The 26,426-nt window shown below is 44.1% G+C and overlaps 1 protein-coding gene across 1 annotated transcript in view; it reads left to right on the top strand.

Moving 5' to 3' along the window:
* Nucleotides 1–26,426, top strand: part of AFF2 (AF4/FMR2 family member 2) — a 604,855-nt gene that overhangs the window by 445,670 nt on the left and 132,759 nt on the right. The window contains exon 7 of the mRNA XM_045285489.1: nt 10,792–10,948. Coding sequence (XP_045141424.1) covers nt 10,792–10,948 — 157 coding nt within the window. The remainder of the gene's footprint in view (nt 1–10,791; nt 10,949–26,426) is intronic.

The following is a 26,426-nucleotide window of genomic DNA, read 5'->3' as shown; positions in this document are numbered from 1 at the left end:
TGGGGGTGGGTTTACCTGCTGTGGGAAGGGTCCCTACTCTACGATCAAGGTTCCTTGAGTTTCCTGAACAACTTTCAAATGATCAAATTCTGTATTGAGCAGCAAGTCCATCTTAGAATAACAAAAGGAAAATATAGTTTCATGATTAATGATGGTGGGCATCTAGGTGAAATGAGTACTCTTTCTTTCAGGAGACAAACCCTATTTGAAGTACAAGACAACACAGATGTTAACGGAGGTTCTTGTGTGTTCCTAAAACCCAAAGCCAAACAAAACCATTACTGTGGCGTCAATTCAGACTCCTGGCACGCCATACGTGTATATGTCCGTGTAGTGCTGTGCTTCGTAGGTGTTCATGGCTGTGATCTTTCAGAAGTAGATTACTAAGTCTTTTTTCCAAGGAGGCTCTGGTGGATTCAAACTACCAAACTTTCATTTAGTGACCAAGCTGTTGGCCCCTTCCGGGACTCCAAGCCTGTCACTGGCATGCCCCCCACCCCCGAATCTTTCTTTCCCCTAGGCCATTCGATCTTGAAGCAAGTGTATGACAGCCTAGCTATTAGGGATAGGAACCCCTGATCCCTGACCCCCTGTGTTTGGGGGCTTGAGTTGCAATCTCTGAGACTAACTTTTTCTGAGCCTGCCTACTTCACCTGTAGAAGTCCTCGGTTTCCCCATCCCATGCCCTCCCAGAGAGGGTGTTCAGGGATGGGAATCACACCCCAGGGAGGCCACCCTTTGGCCTGGATTTAAAGCGGACTCGGTGGGCAGCTGTAAGCATTCATTTCTAGTTAACACCGCCGCTGCAATTACCACGGGAAGAGAAGGCTGCTACTTGGGAAATTGATGGAGTCATGAAAAGCACCAACCGATTTGCTTTTTCCTGTGGAGAGAAAATGTTCTGAGGAGGCAGCCCCCACCTTCTTGGTGAGCATCTCTGCTCAGTGGTTTTTCCCAGCTTCCTTAACTGAATCCGGCTTCTGACTGGCTGGTTTGTCTGCTAGTTCACTCTCAAGCTTTGTGGTGGGACTTGATGCCAAGAGAATGCACTGGAGACCAAGAGACTGATCAGGCTGTTGTCCCACATTCTCTCTCCACTAAATCACAGTTTTCTTTTGAAGGAAGGTGACTATTGTGAAGCTGTCAAACTGAGGCAAGTTAAATGGGCTGAAGTGAAGGTTCCTATTAATAACAATCAAAGCTATCTCTGTCAGATGCAAGCTCCACAGACAGTTACAAGGCAATTCAGGCCTGATTTTGGGGGGGGGGGCAGGGCGGTGGCGATTAAAACTCACAAAATGCAAGACGCAAGGTGGGGGGGACTTCTCCCCTAGGACTTCATGGTCTGATAGACAAGGGGGCCGCCAGACCCACCACATTGGGAACATACCCTCAGAATCCCAGGTTGTTTCCTCAGATAGGTCAAGGAATTGTTGGTGGGCTGTGAAGGGCTTGGCAGCTAAGTCTGTGTCAAGGTCAAGGCAGCTGGAAGAATGCTTGGCATTGATAATGACTGGAAACAGTGCTACCAGACTCGCCCTGTTTGACAAGGAGCAGCATGGGCATTTTTACAGTAGTATCACTAGGCTGGAGGAGGTTAGGTCATAGGTAACCAAAACAGAATGATTATTGTTAGATGCCTTGTAGCCAATTCCAACTCACAGTGACCCTTTGTACCCCAGATTGACATGTTGCCCACTGGCCCTGCACCATCCTCACCACTGTTCTTATGTTTGACTCCATGGCTGAAGCCCCTGCATCAGTCCATTGCATCGAGAGCCTTCCTCTTTTGTGCTGCCCTTCTTCACCGAACATGATATCCATCTCCAGGGACTGGACTCTCTTGACAACATGTCCAAACTACATGAGCCGAAGTCTCCCCATCCTTGTCCCTATAGTACATTCTGACAATACTTTTTTCATGACAGACTTGTTTGTTCTTTTGGTAGTCCATGGTACTTTCAATACTCTTTGTCAGCGCCGTAGTTGGAATGCATCGACTCTTCGTTATTCAATGTCCAACTTTCACATGCATAGGAGGCCATTGAAAATGCCCTGGTTTGGGTCAGGTGTATCTTAGTTCTCAAAGTAACATCCTTGCTTTGCAACATGTTAAAGAGGTCTTGTGCAGCAGAATTGCCCAACGTAATGGGTCCTTTGACCCACTGACTGCTGCTTCAATGAGAATGATTGAGCATCCAAGCAAGACAAGATGCTGGGCAGCTTCAACCTTTGCTCCATTCATCATGATGCTACCCATTGGTCCAGTTGTGAGGATTTGGGTCTTCTTTACATTGAGCTTTAATCCATACTGATGCCCACCGTCCTTGATCTTCATTAGCAAGTGATTTAGGTCCTCCCACTTTCTACAAGCATGGTTCTATCGTCTGCATATCATAGGTTGTTGATAAACCTTCTACTCCTGATGCTGTGTTTTCCTTCAAATAGCCCAGCTTCTCAGATAATTTGCACATCTTATAGAGTGAGTAAGTCTGGTGACAGTATATGACTGTGACACACACCTTTCCTGATTTTAACCCATGCAGTATTCCGTTGTTCTGTTCGCACAACTGCCTCTTGATCCAGGTACAAATTCTGAACGAGCACAATGAAGGGTTCTGGAATTCCCATTCTTCTCAAGGTGATCCACAGTTTGTTATGGCCCACACAGCCAAATGCCTTTGCAGAGTCAATGAAACACAAGTAAGCATCTTTCCGGGATTCTTTGCTTTGAGCCAAGATCCATCTGGCATCAGCAACAATATCCCTTGTTCCATATCCTCCTCTAAATCTACCCTGACCCCCTGGCAGTTCCCTTTCCACGTACTGTTGCTTAGGGAATGGAAATCCATTCAACAGTGGAGGTCCAGGCCCAGTGAACGTGCAGAGCATCTGGCACACTAGACCATCGATAACACCTACCTTTCCTCTCCCAAAGGAGATTCCAGTTCCCATTTTACTTATGCTGGATGAATTGCGTTGCTGTAGAAACCCATTCATTGGGTACAAAGCTACATTCTAAGCCTAGCATTCCCTTAAACCACCACTTTGAGCTTGCTTCCATCAGCCGGACATCCAATAAGAGCATCTCATTTATGTTGTCAGTCATTACAGCCTCCATGCCTGTCTGTGGGCTCTCCCAGGTGAGTGGGCAGGGGCAGGGGCAGGGGCAGGGGGCAGGGACACTCACTGACTAGAGGATGGCTCTGTCTGGGTAGGTACTTCTTACCAGCTTTTCCTGGGTGATGATATAGTCCAGTGGGGATGGAGGAGGCTTGGCCAGCAGGTTCTCAGCTGCCTGGATTTCCTCCCCATCCAGACAGGTGTCTCTTCTGAAAATGACAAAGCCCTTTGCCCTGGATGAGGCTTCTGCACTACTGTAATAGAGGAAGACCATGGCTGGAAAGGGTATTCTGTGGAAGACCGACCTCATTTGGGGGCAGTATTTTTCTCTGTACAAGTGATCAGGAATGTATCAGGAACTTTCTGGCCATGCCTGGCATATGGGGTCACAGGCTTTGGCATTAGGCAGGCCTGGAATGCCCTCCCAACTTCCCTGGAAAATATATGCGAGGGGGGAATATAGTCTAATCATTCAAGTCCACTTTGCACGAACTTTTTGAAGTCTCCTTGCGTGAAACTCTTTGGTTGCGATGTTATTCACGTGGTGACCCAGGCCATGTGCTATAGACTACTAGTTCTTAGACTCTGTCTTTTCAAGCTCCCCGCATCCTTCATAGGCCACACCAGAAGGGTTCGATTTGGAAACCCTACTAAATGAACTGCGTTTTACCTCATACTCACCTGTAGCAGATTTAAGGAACTGACCTCCTCCCTTGGGCTTAAGGCTGAAACACCCTAGGGGGAGCAGAAACAGGTGACTGCCACCCCAAGGTTATGGAACTCTTGGTGATTGGGCTTTGGTTTGAATCTCTTACTTTGAGGGTGTCCAATGAATGATATCTTTACTATTTTAATGCCTTCTTTTTTCTTATGACGTTTATTAGTCCAGTAGGCATGGTTCGGCCTCTGTGAATATGTGTTACTGAAAGTTTTGTCCTATCGTGAACTCCTACTATTTGTGTAAATAGAGCCCAGTCACTTAAGAGTTTAATTTATACAGATCAGGAATTCATGCATTACAGTATGCAGCTGGCCTATCCATGTATAATTTCCTTTTCTCAACAATGTTTTATATTCTAGATCATTGGCTAAATTGACACTATCAGTTGAATTACTATCAAATGATTGATAATGTTTTCTATCATAAAATGATAATGATGTTTCTGAAGTGAACTGGAGACATATATAAACCAGAGGTATATAAACAGATTTTGGGATCTCACTTAATTCTAATCCCAATATAAGAATAATTCGTTTTTATGACATGACCTACTAAATGCTCACTCTCGTGAAGAGATCACTGTAAATATAGGTGCAGTAGAAATTATAGTGACAAAACCAGTGGTGCCTAGCTATCAGAAAGAAAAGTATCTGAGGTCTTTAAGGCTTCCCTTAAAACAAGCAGCCATCTAAGTCAGGCGTCAGCTAAATCCATCTGGAAGAAGCAGAACTTTAAATTGTGAACACCTTGTTTGCAGAAGACTATGGGTGACAGTGGAATCCCAAAATCCATGTGCAAGGTCAATACATGGATTAAGCCTCTGTTGAACCCCTTCTGACCATAGTTGAAGGATGTGAATAGTCTTGCTAGCATTGTAAAGTTGATTATGGCAAACATAATTAGGTTAAAATGTAATACCTTATCATTTATGTAATCTCCCTTTGACACATTTTATTTTTCATATTCACAATTGTGGAGTTTATTAGGGAAGTAATGTGCTATAGCTCAGGATCAACTTTGATGTAACAGGAACAAGTTAGTTAGAAGGCAGGATAGAGATTGTCAATCTGGATCGTTTCCAACCTTTCAGAGGCCATGGGCAGCAGGCCCTCACTCTCAGCCTCTGCGTTGCTCAAGCAACTGCCCCCCTCTTTAGCTGTAACCCCACTCTATCAGCACGCCTCTGCCTGAAGCTGCTGAGCTGGCTCACAGCGTGGGTCAGTGAGCCCACTGTAGCCATCTTGCATGGTGGACCAGGACAGCTACCTTGCTCTGTGGGCTGGTGAGTCCTCCAGATCCACCTCCCTCCGTGGCTAGGAAACCAGGCAGCCGCCTCCCTCCTGGTCTCCTGGTTCCCACCACTTGTACTGGTGCTGCCTTGTTCCACCTCCAGCTCTTCGTCTCCTGGTCCAAGAGGTTTTCAGCATAGGGACCTCAAGTCCAGAGGATGTGTTCTGCGGCTGCTGGGTTACATTTTTTATGACAATGAAGTCCCACTCAACCCCTTATAAGCCTAGCAGGATAGCAAAACTGACAAATCCGCTGGGTATGTTTAAACCTGCCCCACTGCCATCGCGTCAATTCTGACTCACAGCAACCTTACTTCTGACCTCGTGGAGCTTCTGAGGCTGCCGATCTTTACAGGAGCAGGCCTGCCTCATCTTCTTCCTCAGAGTGACTGTTGGGTTTGAACCCACTGCAACAGCACCACCAGGACCCCAGCACCTTATTTGCAAAGTCCCAGCCAATCATTTTTTACAAAGAAATAAATCATTTTTATTGGGGGCTCTTATACCTCTTATAACAATCCATACATCAATTGTATCAAGCACCATTGTACATATGTTGCCTTCGTCATTTTTTAAATATTTTCTTTCTGTTTCAGCCCTTGGTATCAGCTCCTCTTTTTTCCCCTCCCTCCCCCTCCCTCCCATCCTCATGGACCCCTGATAAATTATACATTAGTATTATTTTCATATCTAACATTGCCCGCTGTCTCCCTTCATCCATGTTACTATTGTTCGTCCCCCTGGGGAAGGGGGCAGGAATTATATAGCATTGTAGTTGGTTCCCCATTTTCCACCCTTTTCCCCCCACCTTCCCCCTACCCTAATGGTATCCCTACTTCCATTGCTGTTCCTGAGGGGTTTATCAGTCCTGGATTCCATGTGTCGAGAGCTCTTATCTCTACCAGTGTACATGTTCCAGTTTATCCGGATTTGTAAAGTAGAACTGGGATCATGATAGTGGGGAGGAGGAAGTAAAGAACTAAAGGAATATTGAGTGTTTGTTCCATCGGTGCTGTGCTGTACCCTGGCTCTCTTGTTCTTTCCTTGTGACCCTTCTGTGAGGGAATGTCCAACTTATCCCATCGACACCTTGTGATCACACAGGTTGGTGTGCTTCTTCCATGTGGGATTTGTTGCTTCCCTGCCAGATGGCTGCTTGTTTAGCTTCAAGCCTTTAAGACCACAAATGCTATATCTTTTAATAACCAGGAACCATCAACTTACTTCGCCATATTTGCTTATAAACCCATTTTGACTTCAGTGATCGTGTAGAGAAGGTGAGCATCACAGAATGCCAGGTTATTAGAACTAAGTCTTCTTGCATTGAGGGAGTACTTGAGTAGAGACCCAATGCCCATCTGCTACCTTAATACTTAACATTTAAATATATGTACATAGACCTATATCCCTATCGTTATATGTTACTATATTTACACGTGTGGATGCCTAAAGTTATGCCTCTATAAATGTCTTTTGCCTTCTAGTTCTTTATTTTTTTTTACTTTCCTCCTGTCCCACTATCATGTTTGACCTTCATTCGACTCTCAGTACTTTCTCTCAGCTACATTGCTCTTGATCCAACCCCATCAGGTACTCTACGCCCTCCTCGCCATTGATTTTAGATCTCTTCTTATTCCCTTGTCCCTAGGTTTGTTGGCTCCCTCCTCCCTTTCTCCCACCTCTTCCTCTCCCATGCCCCCCAAAGCCATCGCCCCATTGTTTTTTCCTCGGAATCGGTTATCCTACCTATCCTTTATGGATAGACATGAGAAAAAGAAAAAAAGAAAGGAAATAAACAAAAACACCTACCCACCAAAAAAACCCTTCTTAATGCAGCGACCCTTTAATACAGTTCCTCATGTTGTGGTATCCCCCTAACCATAAAATTATTTTCATTGCTACTTCATAACTATAATTTTGCTACTGTTATGAATCAGGCAACCTCTGTGAAAGGGTCATTCAACCCCCAAATGGTTGGGACCCATAAGTTGAGAACCGCTGCTATAAATAGTTCCAGGTCTGTCTGCTGACCCTTCTGAATATTTTCCAATCTGGTCTGATGAAGTGCCACACCCTGCCCACCGATTCTGCGGTCCATTTTCAGGATTACTTGGGACCAAATTGTTTTGCTCCCCTTGTTGGTCTGTCTGCTGTGTTCCCTCCATGTTTCGCTCTGGTGGGTGGGGGTAGGGGAGCTCGGACCAAGCACAATCTCCACTCTGTGCCTCCAGTCCCTGCCAATCATTTGGTGGGAATTACTTCACCATTGCTGGAAAGACCATATCAAAAGGAACCTATCTCCCTGTAACTGCTTGCTCCTCCTTGGGGACCTCGGTTTCACGCTCCCTCCCCAGAGATGTATGCTAAATGTAGTTCCAGTCCCCTGCTGCTGGAACACCCTGGCAACGGATTTGAATATAAAACTGTTCAGTGTCTGCTTTCCCCAGTAGACTGAGCTCTATAAGATTAGGAACCCTGTTTGTTCATTTTATCTTCAGCATCTAAAATCACATATTTACAGTAAGAGAATAATTTTTTATTTATCATTTTATTGAGAGCTCTGATCGCTATCATAACATTCCATAGTGCAATCCTATCAACAGTACTGTACAGTTGCTACCACAATCAGTTTCAAAACATTTTAATTTTTCTTGAACAATTTGATATCAGCTCCCCTTTGTTCCCTCCCTCCTCCACCTTAACCCGCCCCGCCCCCAGGAACCCTTATCCATTTTTTTCCCTATAATAGTTTTTCTGTGAGGAGGGCATACCTTATGCAATCCAATATACAACCATTTACATACAATTCTTTTCTTAGATCCCATTGAGTGGGATTATACAGTCATCAGTGCTATCCGCTCCCTATTCCCCCTCCCTCCCCTCTCTTCCCATACTCTAAGGGAACCATTACTGCTGTTACTGTTCCAGAAGGGTTATCTATCTTGGCTTTCATGTACTGAATGATCTTAAATATACAAATGAACATATGCAAATCTAACATAACCAATGAGGTAAAGCAAATAAAAACCATAATAGTAAGGGGAGGAAATATTAAATAGTTACATGGTTCTTCAGTATTATACCACCCCCTGGATTTATCATCCCTTCCATGTGGCCCTTCTGAGAGGGACTGTGTGACACATTTCGGAGTTGTTTCAGTTACCAATATTTTCTGTTTTTTTATTGATTTTTTTTCTAGTCTTTATTATTGGTTTTGTTTTTTGTTTGCTTATTTTTGCTTCCTGCTTGTGTTTTGACAGATTTTTTGCCTATGAATCCAGGGTAGTTAAATCTATAGAAACAATAACTGGATTAATAATTTTCTAGGGGCAAATAAAAATTTGTTTCAAGAGTGCAGTGCAATGTTTTATAGTATATTCATAGACTTGGCCAATCACTGCCACATTCTATTATGGAACATTCTAGTTACCCCTGAAAGAAAGTATATGTCCATTATCAGCTGTTCTTCATCTGACCCCCTGGACTGGCCACCACCATTCTGCTTTCTCTCTCTCTCCATGGACTTGCCTAGTCTCGATAGTTCATACAATGTATGTCTTTTGGAGTCTGCCTGATTTAATTGTCACATTTTTCAGGTTACTAATCCATGTCATAATGGGTTGGGGGAGGTGTTAAAATAGTGCAGCTAAACATAGAACTACCATATGACCCAGCAATTACTGTATCCTCACTAACATGCTATTGTCTATCTTTTTAAAATAATAACCCTCCTAGTGGAGTCAGAGTGGTATTGCATTGTAGTATTGATTTGTATTTTCCTAATGACTGATGAGGCTGAAAACGTTTGATGCTGTGGAATAAGCATTGGGCTACTAACCACACAATCGGTAATTCAACCCCACCAACCACTCTGTGGGAGAAAAATGATCCTGTATGCTCCCATAAAGATTTACCATCTCAGAGGCCCTACACAGAATTGATGCGAGTGTGAATCATCTCCATGACAGTGGGCTTTGGGTAATGGGCTTGAACATCTTTTCAAGGGCTTATTGTTCTTTTAATATATTCCTTGGAAATTTTCTATTTAAATTCTTCTGCTATTCTTTAATTGGGTTACCTGTCCTTCCATTGTTGAATTTCCAGGTTCTTTTTATATATTCCCAACACTAGACTCTTAACAGATCTTTCACCTGCAAATGTTGTCTCCCATTCTGTGGGTTGTCTTCTTGATTTTTGTAAGGCTAGGTTTCCTCCCCTGGAAACAGAAAAAATAAAAGCATAACCTCCCAGGTTACTTGGGAAGATTCACGAGACGATCTGTTAGAGCATTTATAGAAGTGAAAGAACACACATTATGCTAACCTCACTATGGACTGGCTGTTTGCATTAGCTAGTATTGTCTAAATCAGGAGTCCCTAGGTGGTGCAGATGGTCAAGCACACAACCCCGAAAGAAATAGTCTGCAGTTCAAATCCCTCATCCATCCCTCAGAACAAATCCTTGGTGATCTACTGCCCAAAAGTCACAGCTTTGAAGACACTATGGGGCAGTTTTACTCTGTACTCACAGGGGTTGCCTTGAGTTAAAACTAACTCAATGGCAATCAACAAAAGAACAACTGTCTAACACAGATTCATACAGGTGCAAGCTCACACATCCTAGCTACATCGTTGACAGATATTATATGAAAGATTGAAACCAAATCCATTGTCACTGAGTCTATCCCAACTCACAGGAAGCCTAGAGGACAGAGTAGAACTGTCCCATAGGGTTTCCAAGTCTGTGAACATTTATGGAAGAAGACTGTCACATCTTTATCCCCTAGGGTGGCTGATGGATTCAAACTGGCTGACCTTTCTGTTAGCAGCCAAAATTTTAACCATTTTACAACCAGGGCTCTTTAAAGGTTACCAGTTCTTTGATTTTACCAGCAGCTTATTTCCAGATGAATGAAGTTATTTTATTTGTGTGGATTGCATTTTTTATCCTGGATACATGTTAAAGTATTTGATAGTAGCTGGAAACTATTGGCCAGTTTTGGAATCTGTCACTCCCTTTGTTTCTCTATCTAGACAGCTAGACATACTTTATTTTATTGTTCTTTATTTCATTGCATATCTCAGATATTAAACATTGTTTAACACATGGAATATTTGTGACAACCCTAAATTACACAATTCTATCAGTGCTATTTTTCTAATAGTTTGTGCTCATTTTGTGTCTCAGTGTCACATTTTGGTAATTCTGAAAATTACCATACTTATTTAATCTGTATTCTGAGCACATAATCTAAAAGGCTGCACTCTCTGAAGGAGAACGCAGCATCAGGATCGAAGGAAGACTCATTTACAGTGTCTCATATGCAGATGACACGACCATGCTTGAGAAAAAGTAGAAGTCTTGGAGCACTTGGTGATGAAGATCAAAGCCTACAAACTTCAATATTGTTTTTAAAAAATTCCTTACAACTGGACCAATAAACAAAATTATGATAAACAGAAAAGAGAAGTTGTCAAGGATTTCATTTGACGTGGATCCACAATCAAGGCTTATGGGAGCAGCAGTCAAGAAATCAAATGACACAGTTAGTAGTGCATTGGGCAAATCTGCTACCAAAAGACCTTTTTAAAGTGCTGAAGAGTCAAGAAGTCCCTTTGAGGCCTAAGGTGTGCCTCACACCCGCCATGGTATTTTCAGATGCCTCACGTGCATGGACAAGCTGGACAATGAAGAGGGCAGACTGCAGAAGAAGACTGAACATACCATGGACTACCAGAAGAACAAACAAATCCGTTTGGGAGGAAGTGTAGTCAGAATGCTCCTTAGGAGCAAGGATGATGTGACTGTGCCTCAGGTACTTTGCACAAGATATTAGGAGGGACCAGGGAGTCCATGAAAAAGAGGAAAACCCTTGGTGAGATGGATTGGTACAGTGGCTGCCACAACGGGCTCAAAGACAGCAACAATTGTGAGGATGGCGGAGGACCGGGGAGTGTTTCCTTCTGTTGGACATAAGGTTGCTAAGTCAGAATGGACTGAATGAGCACCTAATGACAACATTACACTTTGAATCGTATAATGGAAGCTTGACTTTTTATATGACTCATTTGGGGTGATATTTGTGGTGGTCTGAAACCAAACCCACAACACCTCCAAGATATACCTGTAGTTACTCATCTATCAACGATGTGAGCCTACAGATAGATAACAGGATATAAGTAGCCTACTGCTGGGATAAGTATTCTGAATTGGCACCTTCTTACCGAAAGTAAAATCTTTAAAGGACAGATCTCCAATTTAATAAGCATTCCCTGACACTCTGTAAAACCTACTGTGATTATTCTGTGGTTGCTTAGACTGCTTTTTTTTAACCCAAAAGACTTGGTAAGTTCCTCTGCAGTGATTTTCTTAAGACTGCTTCTGAATGCATCAAAACAAGAACCTTGCTAAAAAGGTTTCCCATAGCATAGTCAAAAACAAGTAGTGTTTGTTAAACTCTCATCAGACCCTATTCATGTATTATTTCAATTACTCCTCACAACAACCCCGGCAAGTAGGTATCTGCATCTACATTTAAAGGCGGGGGAAAAAGAGGCTCAGAGAGACCAGCCCATTTGCCTGGATTTGCACAGCTAGTAAAAGCAAGACCATGGACCGGTTGAGAACCAGTTCATCCAACTTGCACATCTTTATTCTTCCCCTTTCACCAAGTCATCTCTGTGATTTGACCCTTTGGCTTTGTGGATTATGTGTTGGCCTGCTAACTCAAGGTCAGCAGTTTGAACTCACCAGTTACTCTGAGGGAGAAAGATGAAGCTTTCTGCTCCAATAAACACTTATGGCCTTGCCAATCCACAGGGCCAGTTCTACTCTGCCCTATAGGACCACTACGTGTTGGAATCAACTCTAGAGCAGTGAGTTTTTGTTTATCTTTGTGACTTAGAATGAGAAGGGATTGGTTTGCTAATTCTATGAGATGTTAGTGCATAGCAATTTAGATTGTATGTCACATATGGGCACAGATGTATGTCACAGTAGACCCCCCTCCTATCTTGAGAACCCCTCTCCCAGTGACCTGGCCCAGCCCTTCTGTAGGACTCAAGGGCAGCACTCCAATGAAGCTCTTCCATGTTTGCAGCAGGGTTCTAGGGCTTGAGCATCCCCCAAGGTGTGCTGGGGAGCCACAGGGGATGCATTTACACCAAGCTGATGTTTGGAGAGAGATGGCCCAAATGACTCAACATGGCTGGCGTTCCACCCCAATGTGACTGTGCCATGCGCTACAATTTATAGTGTAAACAAGTTTTCTCCAGACGCTCAATATATCATGCAACTCATTTCACATGCACAGAAGGAGCCATTAAATTATTCCAGTCCCATTATTCAAAATGCTCAGAACATTCCTCTGTATTAGTGCCAGTGAAGGGGTGGCCCAACGAGCAAATGCCTTCACGGTAATGCTGAATTTCCCCTGGGAATGGCATGCCTCATCCTGTGACTTAGGAAGAAGATATGGCATCGCAGAGCCCCTTGGAAAACAATTCATATTTTGTTCCCACAATTGGACCAACTTTCCAATCAGGCAACACAGCAGCTCAGCATGTTTGGGGCTTGCTGACAGACATTGACTGTCAATAAAATGCTGGTGTCTTTTTAAAAGATTCCTAGTTTATGGAGTGTGGAGGTGGAGACTGAGGCTTACCTTCTCACAGCCTCATTCCATCTCTAGCTTCATGGGGAGACATGCTGGTGAAGCCCTATGTAGTAGCACACCGCTGTTTATGTTGGAGACGTTATCACAACAAATGGCGTCATTGGATGCCATTAGCCTGTTTATGTTACTTCTGCCAATCCAATGAATCAACATTAATACTGACTTCAAAAAACAGATGAAACACGGTCTGCTAGAACTCTATTTTCATTACAAAATAAATATTTAAATGTGGTCTAACAATCACCCTTATGAAAGTATCCCTTGAGGTAAGCGTTGTATCTGTTTCTTTATTCAGGAAGGACATACAAAACCAACAATTGAAAAAAAGCTCCACTGGGCAGAGCATTTGTAGTTTGTATTTTTCCTGCTAGGTGAGCATCTAGCAACTGTTTCTTGAGTTAGTGCACCCAGTGGCATCTCCTGGGAAAGTTCTCTCTGGTGACAGTGATTTTTTTCATAAAAGCAGTTTGGGTTGAACCTCATTTTTTGTGATGGCTAATGTAAGAGAACAGCATGTAGCTGTGACTTTTTATTTCCTGCTTGGGAAGAAAGCCGCAGAAACTACACTGATGTTGAACACAGCTTACAAGGTCAGTGCGATGGGAAAAAACTCAAGTGTATTAGTGGTTTTCTTGTTTCAAAAAAAGGTGAAATGTCGATTGATGACAACCCTCCGTCTGGACATCCGTCAACTTCCCGAACAGATAAAACTATCGACAAAATTCATGCACTTGTGCTGGAAGACCAGTGATTGACCATTGAAGAGATGGGGAAGTTATCTGGACTATCTTGGAGCATGGTTCAGCAAATTTTAATGGAAGATTTGGGACTGAGAAGGGTCTCTGTGAAATTTGTGCCTTGGGTTCTGACTGATCAGGCAAAAGAGTGTCAAGTGGACACATGTTGTGCTTTGAAAAAACAGCTCCAATGCAACCCAATCTTTTTTGTTCCAAGCTCATTACTGGTGATGAGAAGTATGACCTTAAACCAAAGATCAATCAAGCCAGTAGAAGATGCCATTGTCAATTTGATCCCCAAAAGTTCATCAAGTGAAATCAAAGACACTCATTTGTTTTCGTTTGTTTAATGTGAGAGGGATAGTGCATTTGGAGTTGATTCCACCAGGTTAGACTGTTAATCAAGTTTCTATTTAGAGCTTCTGAAAAGATCACATACCTGTGTGTGACCCAAAGGGCTTGATTTGTGGCAGACCGGGGATTGGTTTTGCCACCACGACAATGCACCTGCTCACACAGCTATCTCAATCTGCCAGTTTTGGGGCTACAGCAGCATGCCTCTCATGCCCCACACACCTTACTCACCTGAGCTCGCTCTATGAGACTTTGTTTCTGTGAATGCAGAGGGACATGAAAGGACAGTAATTTGATGATGTAGAAAAGGTGAAGGATGAGTCAGAAATATGTTTCCAAGAATAGAATCCCAGTTTTGACATATGTATTAAGCGGAATGCAGAGTACTTTGAAGGTAATCAGGTTTTTAAAAACAATTTAAATATGTAACTTTTTTTAAAAGTCTTTGTTTTGGTATTACCCCCTTGGATTCTTCTCTACCTAGTCTTTAAGGAGGTTGGATTCGAAATTTTATCCAGTGTATTTTTAGCATCTATTGAGATGATCATATGGTTTTTAGTATTCTTATTTGTACTCCTGGACTTGGGTGGATTAATATTTTATGCTATGCAAGTTGGTAGGATTTTATGCAAATTTTAATATTTGAGTTTGGAAAACGTTGATTGACTCATATGAATTAAGACTCTGCACTAACAAACCAACAGACCGAAATGACCTCCCTCTGCTTCTGGCAAGCACAAGTACAGCTCTTGCCTTTCTTCAAGTTTTCCTTTGACACATTTTGGTAGTTTTCCTCGGTTCCAAATAAAACAACTATGGGTATGTTCAGGATAATCCAGGCTGAACTGCTTTGAGCCAAGAATCACAAGAGATGATAAAGATGAGGCATTTCCTATGTGGTAGGAAGTTGAAGTTGGTTATCTCGTCTAACAGTCAGCAATCCTATCAGGGTGTGCTGTTATGCTCCCTGATACACAGATGGGAGTACTGAAGCATTCAGAAGTTAAAGGAATTTGATCTAAGGTGACACAGCTAGTGAGGGTTGGGACCTGGGCCCATCTGATTGCACAGAAGTCTCTAGCCCACACCACTGGGTCCTTCTCTTTGCTCAGTAGCCATGGGTGAGTCTGTTAGCATTGGACAGGAAAGCTATTCGTCTCTGAAGACTGGGAACATTGGCTACGTCTTGCCTTGTGTATCTCTAGCATAGCGCATATCTATTTCCCTTACCAGAGAAATAGGCCTACTGGCTCTTATTCTGTTTGATTCTACCTTTGAACTTCAATGTGAGTAGCCTGTTCTATGTGAGCCATCCAGAAATGAGCCTGCTCAGCATGGACAGATAGAGTTTTGTGTGATACAGGGAAGCAACTCTGCCATGGCACTGCAAGGAGCCAGTCAGGCCAAAGCTTGGACCACAAATCTGAGATTCGGTGGAACACCTTGCACTCCACTTGGAACACAAGAGGATGGAAGGGTGGCAAGGTATACTTCAGGCTCTCTCCCATGGGCCTCCCTGCCTCTTCTAGGGCCAGTTTCCCATTTTCTCACTCATTCTGATGAAGTTTGGGGCTCATTGTCCCACCTCCTCAGAATAGACCTGCAGACTACAAAACGGCTTTGCTCTCATCAAAATCAAGGTGTTCAGGAATAGTTGTCCCACAACTCGCTGGATGGTCAACAGCTCGCTCCCTTTCTCTGTGTAGTTCCGTTTTGTTGTGTGTGTGTGTGTGTGTGTGTGTGTGTGTGTGTGTGTGTGTAACCCACACTAGTGTTGGCTATTCCCCCTTTCTTTTGGAATCTAAAAGTAGATTGCTGTGTCTTTTACCAGTTGAACCACTAAGGCGTAGGCCTTGGTCTGACCTATCTTATATGTGTTTGTTTGGCAGGCAGTTTTCAGGCTCCCCTGCTGGAATTGCTTCCAGAGGTCCTGGGCTACATGTGCCCAAGGTCTTCCCAGCATCGGGGTTCAATAGGGTCAAAACATTGAGCACAGGGGTTGTAAAACTATCTACTTCCTTCTACCCTAAATGAAAGCATGAGGAGTCATTTTGATACAGTCGAAAGAGTAGCTGAACATATGAATCAGATGAACATGTCCTACACAACAGAGCGATATTGTGTGGCCATTCTACTTGTCCCGAAATCATCAGATTTGGATATTTTGCTTAAACAGTTTGAAATAAGATGTGAATGCTTTCTGTGCTGTCAATTGAGGTAAGCAGCCCTTCTCGACAGCCTGTCTTGAGAAACGGGTTTGAGGAAGAGTGTAAAGCACTCCAGCTAAAATGCTCCATGATCAGCAGCTGGGAATTCGCACTGCCTCCGATAGACAGAACTAAGAGCTGCTGCTTGCCCCCATTGAGTGCGATGCCAGGCACAATGGCTGTCAGCAGGCGTGACTTGTAGTGCACTTAACAGCAACTTAATATTTCAGTTGTTTTGAAGAGTTTCCTTAGATGGAGATTAATGGGCCGGCTCAATAAAGCAGTTCTTTACTTAATCCTTTAACAATTAGGGACTGATGTGGAGAGATGAGTAATGAAGTGCTCTCTGTGATCTGGAGCTACTTTGGAGCGATCCACAGGGGTTTCTTCCATCTAATCAGCTGCAGTTGCTTTAAGAGGCTGAGAGCAGGCTGGGAAAGAAACCCCTAAAATAAAGACTTCTTAGCAAGAAATCTGTCTTCCTTTATCAATTGGGAATGATGCTAATCAGCTCTGTCTCCAAAGAATAAGGCTGGGGGTCTACAGACCCCTGGTAGCAAAGGCTGTAGTGTAGGTATCTGAGCCTTGGGAGACTCCAGTGAGGCAGACTAGCAAGGGACTGGTGGAGGAGGTGGAGCATGCTTTGGTGATGTAAACACAGTGCCCTCCAAGTGGGGAAAGAAGACTTTTGATGTCAAGGTCATCAATATCCAAATGCAGTGGGTTCTAATTCCAAAATGGCTTCAGACTCTGGTCTCCTCTCTTTCCCCTTGCTCACCGTCCGAACCCTGGCCTAGTCACTACCCGGTGTCGCCTGGACTATGCTGGCAATGGTGGCCTATCTGATCTTCTTGCTGCCTCCTTCTTCCACTAAATCTATATTCTCACAAATCTCTGTTGCTACTAGAGAAGTCGACTGCCGAGTCTCCAGCCCCAGCCCTGAAAACAGTGGTTTCCTACCCTCATTGTTCTTGAAAAAAATGTCACTCATGTCACCCTACCTCTAGGTTCATCTGTTTTCACTTGTACCTACTCATAGGATACTACAACCAGGGTAAGCATCTTATTCTTCCCCCCAAGGCTCTAGGGTTTTTTGTTTTGGTTTGTTTGTTTTTTACCCTCTCTCCTTGACTTCTTGATATGATTGGGAAACAATCGACCTTCTGTTTTGTACATGGCTTGTCATCCCCACAATGTTAATAGCACTCTTCCCGCTTCCTTCCTGCACTTCTTCTTTCTGTTTGTCCTTCTTGCTTTCTCCTTTCCGGTCTTCTGAGCTTTATCACTGGACAGACAATGCCATTTTTGATCTCTGGGGGTTGATTGTTCTTATAAGTGCTTCTTCTCAGGTGTAAGTTGTCTGTTGGTTGGCTGAGCCACAGCATAAATTCCAAGGGCCACCGTCTTGCAAGTTCTATCAGATCTGTAAGCCTGGTCTCTTTTAAGATTTTAGATTTGTTTTATATATTTTTCCTACTCTATCCAGAACCTTCTATTATGATCTCTTTCAGAGCTGTCACTAGAGGAAGGTTCCAGTCTTTGAAAATGTCTGCTCTACCTTGATTCCTTATTCCTTCTCTTTTTCCCTTGATCTTTTGTTCTGCCTGAAGACCCTACTTAAGTGCCACTGCTTCCAGGGAGCCTTCCTCAGATGCTCCAGGCTGATTTATACTTTCTTCCTTGTCAGCCACTGTGCATGCTTCTTCCATGGGGCCTACAGCATGACATAATTTACTTTTGCAGCCATTGCCTTTGCTATATTGCAAGCTTCTTAAGGGCAGGGAGCATGTCCACTTATATTTGCTTCCCCCAAGGCCAACCACAGGCACAATCCTGGCAAGAAATACTGATATCAATTATCAAGCCCTTGTCAACCATTTTGCATATGCAACCTCATTTAATTCTCACATCAACCCTCTAAAATCAGTACTATTACCGACCCCACTTCACAGATGAGCAAACAAAACTATTACCTACCCCACTTCACAGATGAGCAAACAGAAGCGCTTGTCTGAAGGAACTTGTCTGGGTTCACATCCAGTAAGTTGTAGAGCTGCAATTCCAAGGCCACAGCTGATGCTTGGAATCGTGGCAGCATGGCCTCACCCACACATACCAAGCTCAGTAAATGGTTCCCAATGAAGCCCGATGACTTCCTGAGGATGACTTCCCATCAAAGGAAAATCTTTCATGTAGACTTGTGCAGCTCAACTTGAAAGGAACATCGATTGCCAAGATCCATGCTCAGGATTGGTTTGAAGACAAAAGATTCTCGTTTCCTCTTTGGAATTGTCCCAGAATTGGTTTTCAGGACCAGGTTGCTCCACTAGGTTACGGTCTTGGGGAAATCCACTCGTAGAAACTTCCACACAACCCCTGATGAATGATACCATAGTGTTTGGGGGGTGTATAACATATTACTGAAAGCTATCTGAATTCTATTAAGTAGTTTGTCATTTGCATGATAACTTGAGTTCCCACATTGAGAGAAAATTGCATGGCCCAAAGAAATATACCAAGAAAATGCAAAACAAATCCAAAATAATGACCTTAGAGCAGAAAACAGGTATTGTGCTGAATTTATGCAATTAATCCAAGGCAGTCTATAGATGAAGAGGTGGCAATTTGATACAAGTCAAGTCATATACATCAAGACTCATACTGTGAACTTCGGTTCCTATATGCAGTATAGATATAAAACCATATGCACCACAAATCCATCTAGAAAAGGCACAGTTACTCTTTTCCCCCTCATTACTATTTATGTACTTAGAACTCTGGCCAAGCAGTAATGTCAGGGTTTCCTGAATCTCTGAGGTCAATATTATTTTTATTCCCATTGTATAGAGGAATAAATGGAGGTTCAGCAAGGTTAAATGACTTAAACTCGGGTTCTTTGGCAATATGTGACTGCAATAACCAGGGTACCACATTTACCTCCAAGCATGAGGGGATTGTTGAGATTTATCCTTTTGAATATAGATCTTCAAACTGACTGTCACTGCCCAGGTCCTCAGACTAGGACTTTTTGTATCCCCAGCGGACTGGTCACTGAAACTTTGGGAAAGTTCAATATGGCCCCTCCTGAGCAAACCACCTGAGCACCTTTGCTTCCAAAACAGCCACTTCTCCAAGGCTAATTTCACCCCACTGACTCTTTATATGGCACTTCCTCTTCATGAAGTGTTTGGCAGGCAGGCCAGGAGGATGAGTGGTGATATTTCCAGAGCCCTTCGCCTGCCTGCCAACCACCAAGGGAGTCATTCCGAACCAACCATGCTTCTCTCCGTTCAGCCCACTGTATGAAGAGGAAGTGTCATGTCAAATAGAACTAAGTTAGCAGCAAGAAGTGAGCCTCCCAGCATGACTGTGCCTGATAAGAAGACATAGGTCTCAAGCATCCCCCGAACTCTCATGGGCTACTCAGCCCGACAAAATCATTCATATGGTGCCATCAGAAACATACTCTGATTGGCACCCAACTCTGGGTATTCAAGTATATGATGATAATTAAAACAATTAAAGCTGATCCCCGGAAGGTGCTGGCACAGTTGGGCCAAATTATACTGTTACTTATTCTTGTGGAGACCCTACAACCTGAGTGAAGCAGCCCCCTGGTCTCTGCACAGGAGCGTGTCCTGTCTCCCTGTGTGCACTATAGAGAACAAGGCTCAGACCCATCAGGTAGAAGTTTCGGGAAAACACACAGCACCTCCAACAGTAGAAGGGTGTTCCAGGCTGCCTCTCACACAAAGGCACTAGGGCCATTGATTTGAACTGCTAGAGATCCCTCCCCTGCGTGACAGGTTGAAATAAATAGTACTTAAAGTTTTAGTAATCGGACTAAGGACCAAAACCCACTCCAAAATCCTGGGCTTGTACTCATGTCTGTCTGGCTGTTAGTCCACGCTGACTCCACTTCCCTAGAACATTCTTTGATGCGTCAAACCTTCTATTTGTTTTTCCCTCTCAAAAAAAAAAAGCTGGGCCCTCCACTATGCCAGAGGGCCCAGCTGCTGGAGATTCACATTTGTATCGGACTCATAGAGACGCTACAGATAGCAGAAGGAAGGAAACACTGCCAGGTGCTGTGCCATCCCCCATGCAGCCCCTGTGTCAATCCCGCTCATCTAGAGCCTTCCTCCTGTTTTTGCTGCCCTGCGGCTACTTTACCAAGCATGCTGTCCTTCTCCAGGGACTGGTCTCTCCTGATAACATGATCCAAGTATACGAGACCAAGTCTCCCCCTCCTTGTCTCTAAGGAGCATTCTGGCTGTTCCTCTTCCCAGACAGATCCGGGTGCTGGGGTTAGTTCCTGTTACGTAAGCTCTGACTCATGGCAACCCCGTGTACAACAGAACAAAACGTTGCCTGGCGCCATCTTCACGCTCTTGGGAGGGAGGCTCAAGCCTGTTGTTGGAGCCACGGTGCGTTATGAGTATGTTCCAACCTAGGGGAGCCTCATCTTCCAGCACAATCTTGGATGAACTCCTCTGTAACCTATCATCTGTGTGGCTAGGAAGATCTTCTGAAATATGACTAGCATAGGTTCTGGCATGTAGCAATCCACACGTCACTCCAGCATGACCAACAGATGGAGAGGTGGTGGGTGGTACGTGGAAAGTAGTCGTAGGGTCCCAGTGTCCTAGAATGTCCCAAGAGAAGAGCTCTCTGAAACCACTGGGCTTGAGAGGCCCAAGAGGTCAGGGGTGGAGAAGATCCTAGACACGTGTTGCCCTTCTCTTTGCCAGGCCTCGTTGCCCATCTCTTCTGGCCTCTGTTTCTTCATCGAGCTTTTATAAATTGTCTCTGTGGGGCGCAGGTGTTTGGAAAGCAGATTTGGTAGACTATTCTTCTGAAGATTACAGACATTCTAAGTCACCAGATGAAAAGTGGAGTTTGGGGACTGAGACAGCCCGTGAGCTGTTCAACACAGAATGAACGTCTGAAATCACTAAGTAGCAGGTCTATGCTTTGTCCGGTTTGCATTTCATTGCAAAGTTGAGGAGTGCCGCTGCTTGTTTTCTGTTTTGTTTGTTTAGGAGCATACCCACTGCTAGCTATCTAGATGCACTAGATTCCCCCTGTATTTTGGAATATCCAGATGAACTTGTCTGTGGAATTAAGACCTCATAAAAGGAGATTAGCATTTTTATGCTGAGACAACCTTAACTGCAAATGGGTGTGAACGGCACTGCTATAATGATTAAATCTAAAATATTTCCTGATCCGATGTCCTCCCTAGAGTAATGTTCAGCATTAGCGTTGAATGAAAACGCAAGCCAGCACATGTATGTTCAATAAGAGAGTTTCCGAGGTCAGGGAAGGGCTGGAAAGAACTGAATGCCCCACACCTCCAGAGGTTACTCAGTGTAGTTGACTCTCCTAGTTACTTACTTCCTTGACATGCATTTACCACAACTTGAACACGTGCCTCAAATAGGAGGCTTTCTACTCCCATAAATAATGACAGTCTCGGAAATCTCCCGGGACAATCCCAGCCGGTACTATAGGGTCTCCATGCATCACAATTGGCTCCATGGCAGTGAGTTGAGTGAACACATGCCTCAAACTGTTCTAAATTAGCAACCAAACCCATGTTAGCATGTTGCATGGGGGGTGGGGAATGTTTCTTGTGATGTCGATGGATGGCCCATTTCTAGACTGGTTGGTGGAGGGCATGTGTTTCCATATTGAAATCATACAGAATTGACTAGAGAACAGGAAGACTGCTGGGTGTTGGACTCCACTCTCTGGCTGTAGAGCTGCTAGTTCTAACAGGAAAGGAACCTAAAGACCCAGAGTCCACTCCCCAACCATCCAGCCGTACTCTTTGTGCCGTAGATGGGGCCAGAGACCTCTCCAGTCTCCATGACTTGCCTCTAGAGTGTTCAGCCAATGCAAATGAGAGCAGCAGGGACGCACCCCACCTCCTGCTTGTTAATACAGTGAACCCTCGTTTATCGCGGTTAATCGGTTCTAGACCCTACCGTGATAAATGAAATTCCGCGAAGTAGGATTCCTTATTTGTAAATCAAATATTTTCGTAGTTAGAGCGTAGAGGACATGAAAAAACACCCTTTAGTCACCATTACACTCGTATTACCCAATTTATTAAACGAAAAAGGGAAAATACAGTAAAACATTTTGGACGTTACAATTATCATTTATTATTAATTATATTATTTATGGCATCAAGCGTGTACAGTATGAGCCAGTCAGTGGCAGTAATGACAGAGCATGCGCTGTTACGCAAAAACCGCGATAGAGTGAAGCCGCGGAAGTCGAAGCGCGAAGTGGTGAGGGTTCACTGTACTGTATTTGTTGGTGCTCCCATAGCAACCCGATGTACAACGGAACAAAACACTGCCTGCTCCTGCACTGCCCTCACAATGGTTCTCATTGTTACAGCCACCGTGTCAGTCTGCCTCATTGAGGACCTTCCTCTTCTTCTCTGCCCTTCCACCCTACCAAGCCTGATGTCCTTCTCCAGGGACTGGTCTTGTCTGATAACTTGTCGAAAGTACATGAGATGGAGTCTCACCTTCTTGCCTGTTAAGAACGTTCTGGCTGTATTTCTTCCAAGACAGATTTGTTTGTTTGGCAGTCCACGGTACTTTCAATATTGTTTGCCAACACCATAGTTCAAACACATCGATTCTTCTTTGGTCTTCAATCTTGAATAAACATCCAACTTTCACAGGCATATGAGGCAACAGAAAATACCATGGCTTGGGTCAGGTGCACCTTAGTCCTCAAAACAACATCCTGGCTTTTCAATACTCTGAGATCATGTGCAACAGATTTACCTCATATAATGGATCATTTGATCTCTTGACTACTGCTTCCACAAGCATTAATTGTGGATTGAAAATCCTTGAAAACTTAAAACTTTTCTCCATTTATCATGATGTTACCTATTGGAGCAGCCATATTGAAGGCTCCATTCTTCGAGCTTCATCAGCAAGTGCTTTAAATCCTCCTCACTTTCAGCAAGCCAGGCTGAGTCATCTGCATGTCACAAGTTCTTAACAAACTTTCCTTCAATCCTGTGCAGCACTGATATGATTAGGACCTGCCTCATTTCTGGTTTAAGAGGATACACTCACCAGACTAAGAATGCCGGCCTGCTTGAAGATGGTGCTTCCATAAAGCCTGTCGGCAGCCATTGGTGTATGTACTTTTGCCAACACCACCTGCAAACATACACAAAGGAACAGAAACCAGTTCTTGCTATTGCCCAGTGACTTCGTGTGTGTCAGAGCAGAACTGAGCTGCTTAGGCTATTCAATGAGGCACCACTGAGTGGACTTGAACCACCAAACTTCCAGTCAGCAGCCAAGCGCTTAGCTATCTGTACCACCTAGGGACTCAACCACCCTGGGAGGCGCCTTAGTTATTAGCCCATTTAATATTTAATGTGAGGCTTAGAGAGGACCACTGACTTCCTGAGTTAGCAGAGTTTATGATTCAAAACTCAAAAGCAAACTTGCTGCCATTAAGTGGATTTCGACTCATAGTGACCCTATAGGGCATGGTAGAATTGCCCCGGTGGGTTTCTGAAGTTGTTTAAGTATTTATGGGAGTAGAAAGTCTCATCTTTCTCATTCAGAGTGGCTGGTGGTTTTAAACTGCTGACCTTGTGATTAACAGCCCAATGTCCAACTCTCTATGCCAACCAGTGCTTTTAATTTCATTTTCATTGATTTTATACACACACACACACACACATATAGTTTTTATTGATGTCGCTGTTTATTTTAAAAGACTATCTTTTCTAAGCTCTGAGGAACACTGGTGGTGCAGTGGTTAAAGCAACTGGCTGCTAACTGAACGATTGGCAGTTCAAACACGCCAGCTACTCCACAAGAAACAGACGAGGCAGCCTGTTTCCCTAAAGACCCACCCTCTCAGAAAGCCACAGGCAGTTCCGTGCTGTCCTCTAGGGTTGCTATGAGTCGACACTGGCCCCACAGCAGTGGTGAGGTGGGTTTCTAAGTTAGGCCCCGTAGGAAAACATCGTGTATGCTCAAGTTTCATATGAAACCAGTGTTCTGCGTCCTATCTTTTAGTAACTAGGTGACCACGAACAAGTACCTTAACTTCTCTGAAGCTGAGTGGCCATCTGCAAACTTGGCATCATAAGTCCCTGTCCTCCATCTGATCATTCTCAGGACAGAATTGCATGGTGCTGCTCAGATACTTACCCACTTCCGTGACACAGAGAAAGTGTGGCATCGCCGACGGGCGCGAGGTACCTGAACACACAGGCATTTCCTGTAGATAAATCTAAGCATACCGGTGGAAAAGGAAGCTTGTTCATAACAAGCATAGCTCGGGTTTAAACCCTGGTGTCCCATAGCTTACAAGAACAACAGTCTTCACTGACCACAGTATGGTAGAAGAGGGATGTGTTGGGTGCATAGCCCTAAGCCTGCAACTGCAAAAGAAATGTTGGAGTACATTTTTCTTACCTGCTTGAAGATCTTCTCGACATTCATTCGTCTCTTGGACAGTCATAAATCCTACAAGTGTAGTTTCTCTGGAACCAGCTCCCGCAACACTCCTTCCTGCCAGTCCTGCTCTGTTGTAAGCACAGGGTTTCAGACCGCAGTCAACGCATCCGGTCTGCTGAGACCGACTGACCAAGTGGGGAGCTAGCATTTCTTTGGAAAATTATTGGATAACAACGCTGACTGGAATCTCTGCCTAACATTTGGACGTTGTTGTTAGTGCCTTCGAGTCCGTTCTGACTCACAGCGACCCTGTGCACAACAAGACAAAACACCACCCAGCCCTGCGCATTCCTCATCATTGTTCCTATGCCTGAGCCCATTGTTGCAGCCACTGTGTCCGTGCATCTCACTAAGGCCCTTCTTTTGTGCTGGCCCTCTGTTTTGCTGAGCACAATGACCTTCTCCACGGACTGATCGCTTCTGACAAAATGCGCAAAGTATGTGAGACCAAGTCTGACCACCGTTGCCTCTAAGGAGCATTCTGGCTCTCCTTCTTCCAAGACAGATGTGTTGGTTCTTCAGACAGTCCACAGGGCTTTCAATATTCTTTGCCAAGGCCATAATTCAAACACATCGGTTCATCTTCAGTGTTCCTGATTCAATGTCCAACTTTCACATGCATAGGAGACATTTGAAACATTTGAATATAACCTCTAAAATAGTGCTGTCAGCCAGTTATCAAATTGGAACCTGCCTCTCCCCACCCGCTTTCTTTTGTGGCAATTTGAAGACTGGCTCTGGCACTCACTTGCTGTGTGATGTTGAGCAAAGTACTTCCCCTCTCTGAACCTTACTTTCTCTGTCCGCAAAATGAGGGTGGTAGCCTTTATCACCTCTGGGAGAAGGCTGGGAAGAACACAGCCGTGTGTAAATTAGTTGCCACCCCATCCACATAGAGCATAGGGAGGAGAGAGCCTTATAGAAAAGTCTCCTCTGTGAGAAGCACACCTCTGATCCAACCAGAGACACAATGGTGGGTGGAGGAGGAGCAGAGCTAAAGGTATCCTTTGTGAAGTGTGGGTTCTAGAAAGCCTTTGTGGAGCAGGTGGTACCTGACAGAGCAGTGGACGGGGATTCTAATAGCTTGGGAGTGATGCCTGACACAGATCCCAGAAGCAAGAGACAGCAGAACATGCTGGGGAACTAGCAATTGGTCCAGAGCGTGTGATAGGGGTGCCCCTATCTGAAACCAGGGAGAAAGGGTTAAAGTTGTACTTCATTCATGAAACTAGAAACACCAATTGGTCTTTGAAGGCTGTGTAACTGGAATGGTAAGCTAATCAGTCATTTCCTGCTGGAGCTCAAACTTAGATGTGGGGCAGCGGCACTTGAATTAATGTCCAAGGAGAAACAAAAGGTTTTGTCTGCTCAAGAAACAATTTTGAAAGTGTCAATTCATCACTGAGTTTCAGACCACTCATAATTCTCAGTTACCTTGTCTTGAGAGAAAAATATTTCTCGTCCACCTCAGAGGATCACATTTTACAAGGTGGGATCAGTCCTATATCAAAAGGTTAACAACCAGCTGTTTCTTGGCCAGATATTCTGTGGCCACTGAGCTTCTGCATAGCAAAGAACACTGAAAGGCAATGGTGTTCATTAGGCCTGCTGCCTCTGTCCTTCTGAGAGCCTCAGCAAACTTTGACAACAATCTCGAGACTAGTAGGGCGGAAGCCTTCCCTTGCTTGCACATGGGAGGCTCAGAGCATCTGTCCTGGAGAGGTCCAGTACCACGTCCCACCTACACAGTGATTGAGCAGCACGTTTGTAATAATTGTAGTAATAATAATATATATATACATAT

The sequence above is a fragment of the Echinops telfairi genome, unplaced genomic scaffold (genome assembly GCF_000313985.2).
Source record: "Echinops telfairi isolate 266 unplaced genomic scaffold, ASM31398v2 ScPeMD7_7472;HRSCAF=8510, whole genome shotgun sequence".
Classification (NCBI taxonomy): domain Eukaryota; kingdom Metazoa; phylum Chordata; class Mammalia; order Afrosoricida; family Tenrecidae; genus Echinops; species Echinops telfairi.
This window is presented reverse-complemented; position numbering and strand designations above follow the sequence as displayed.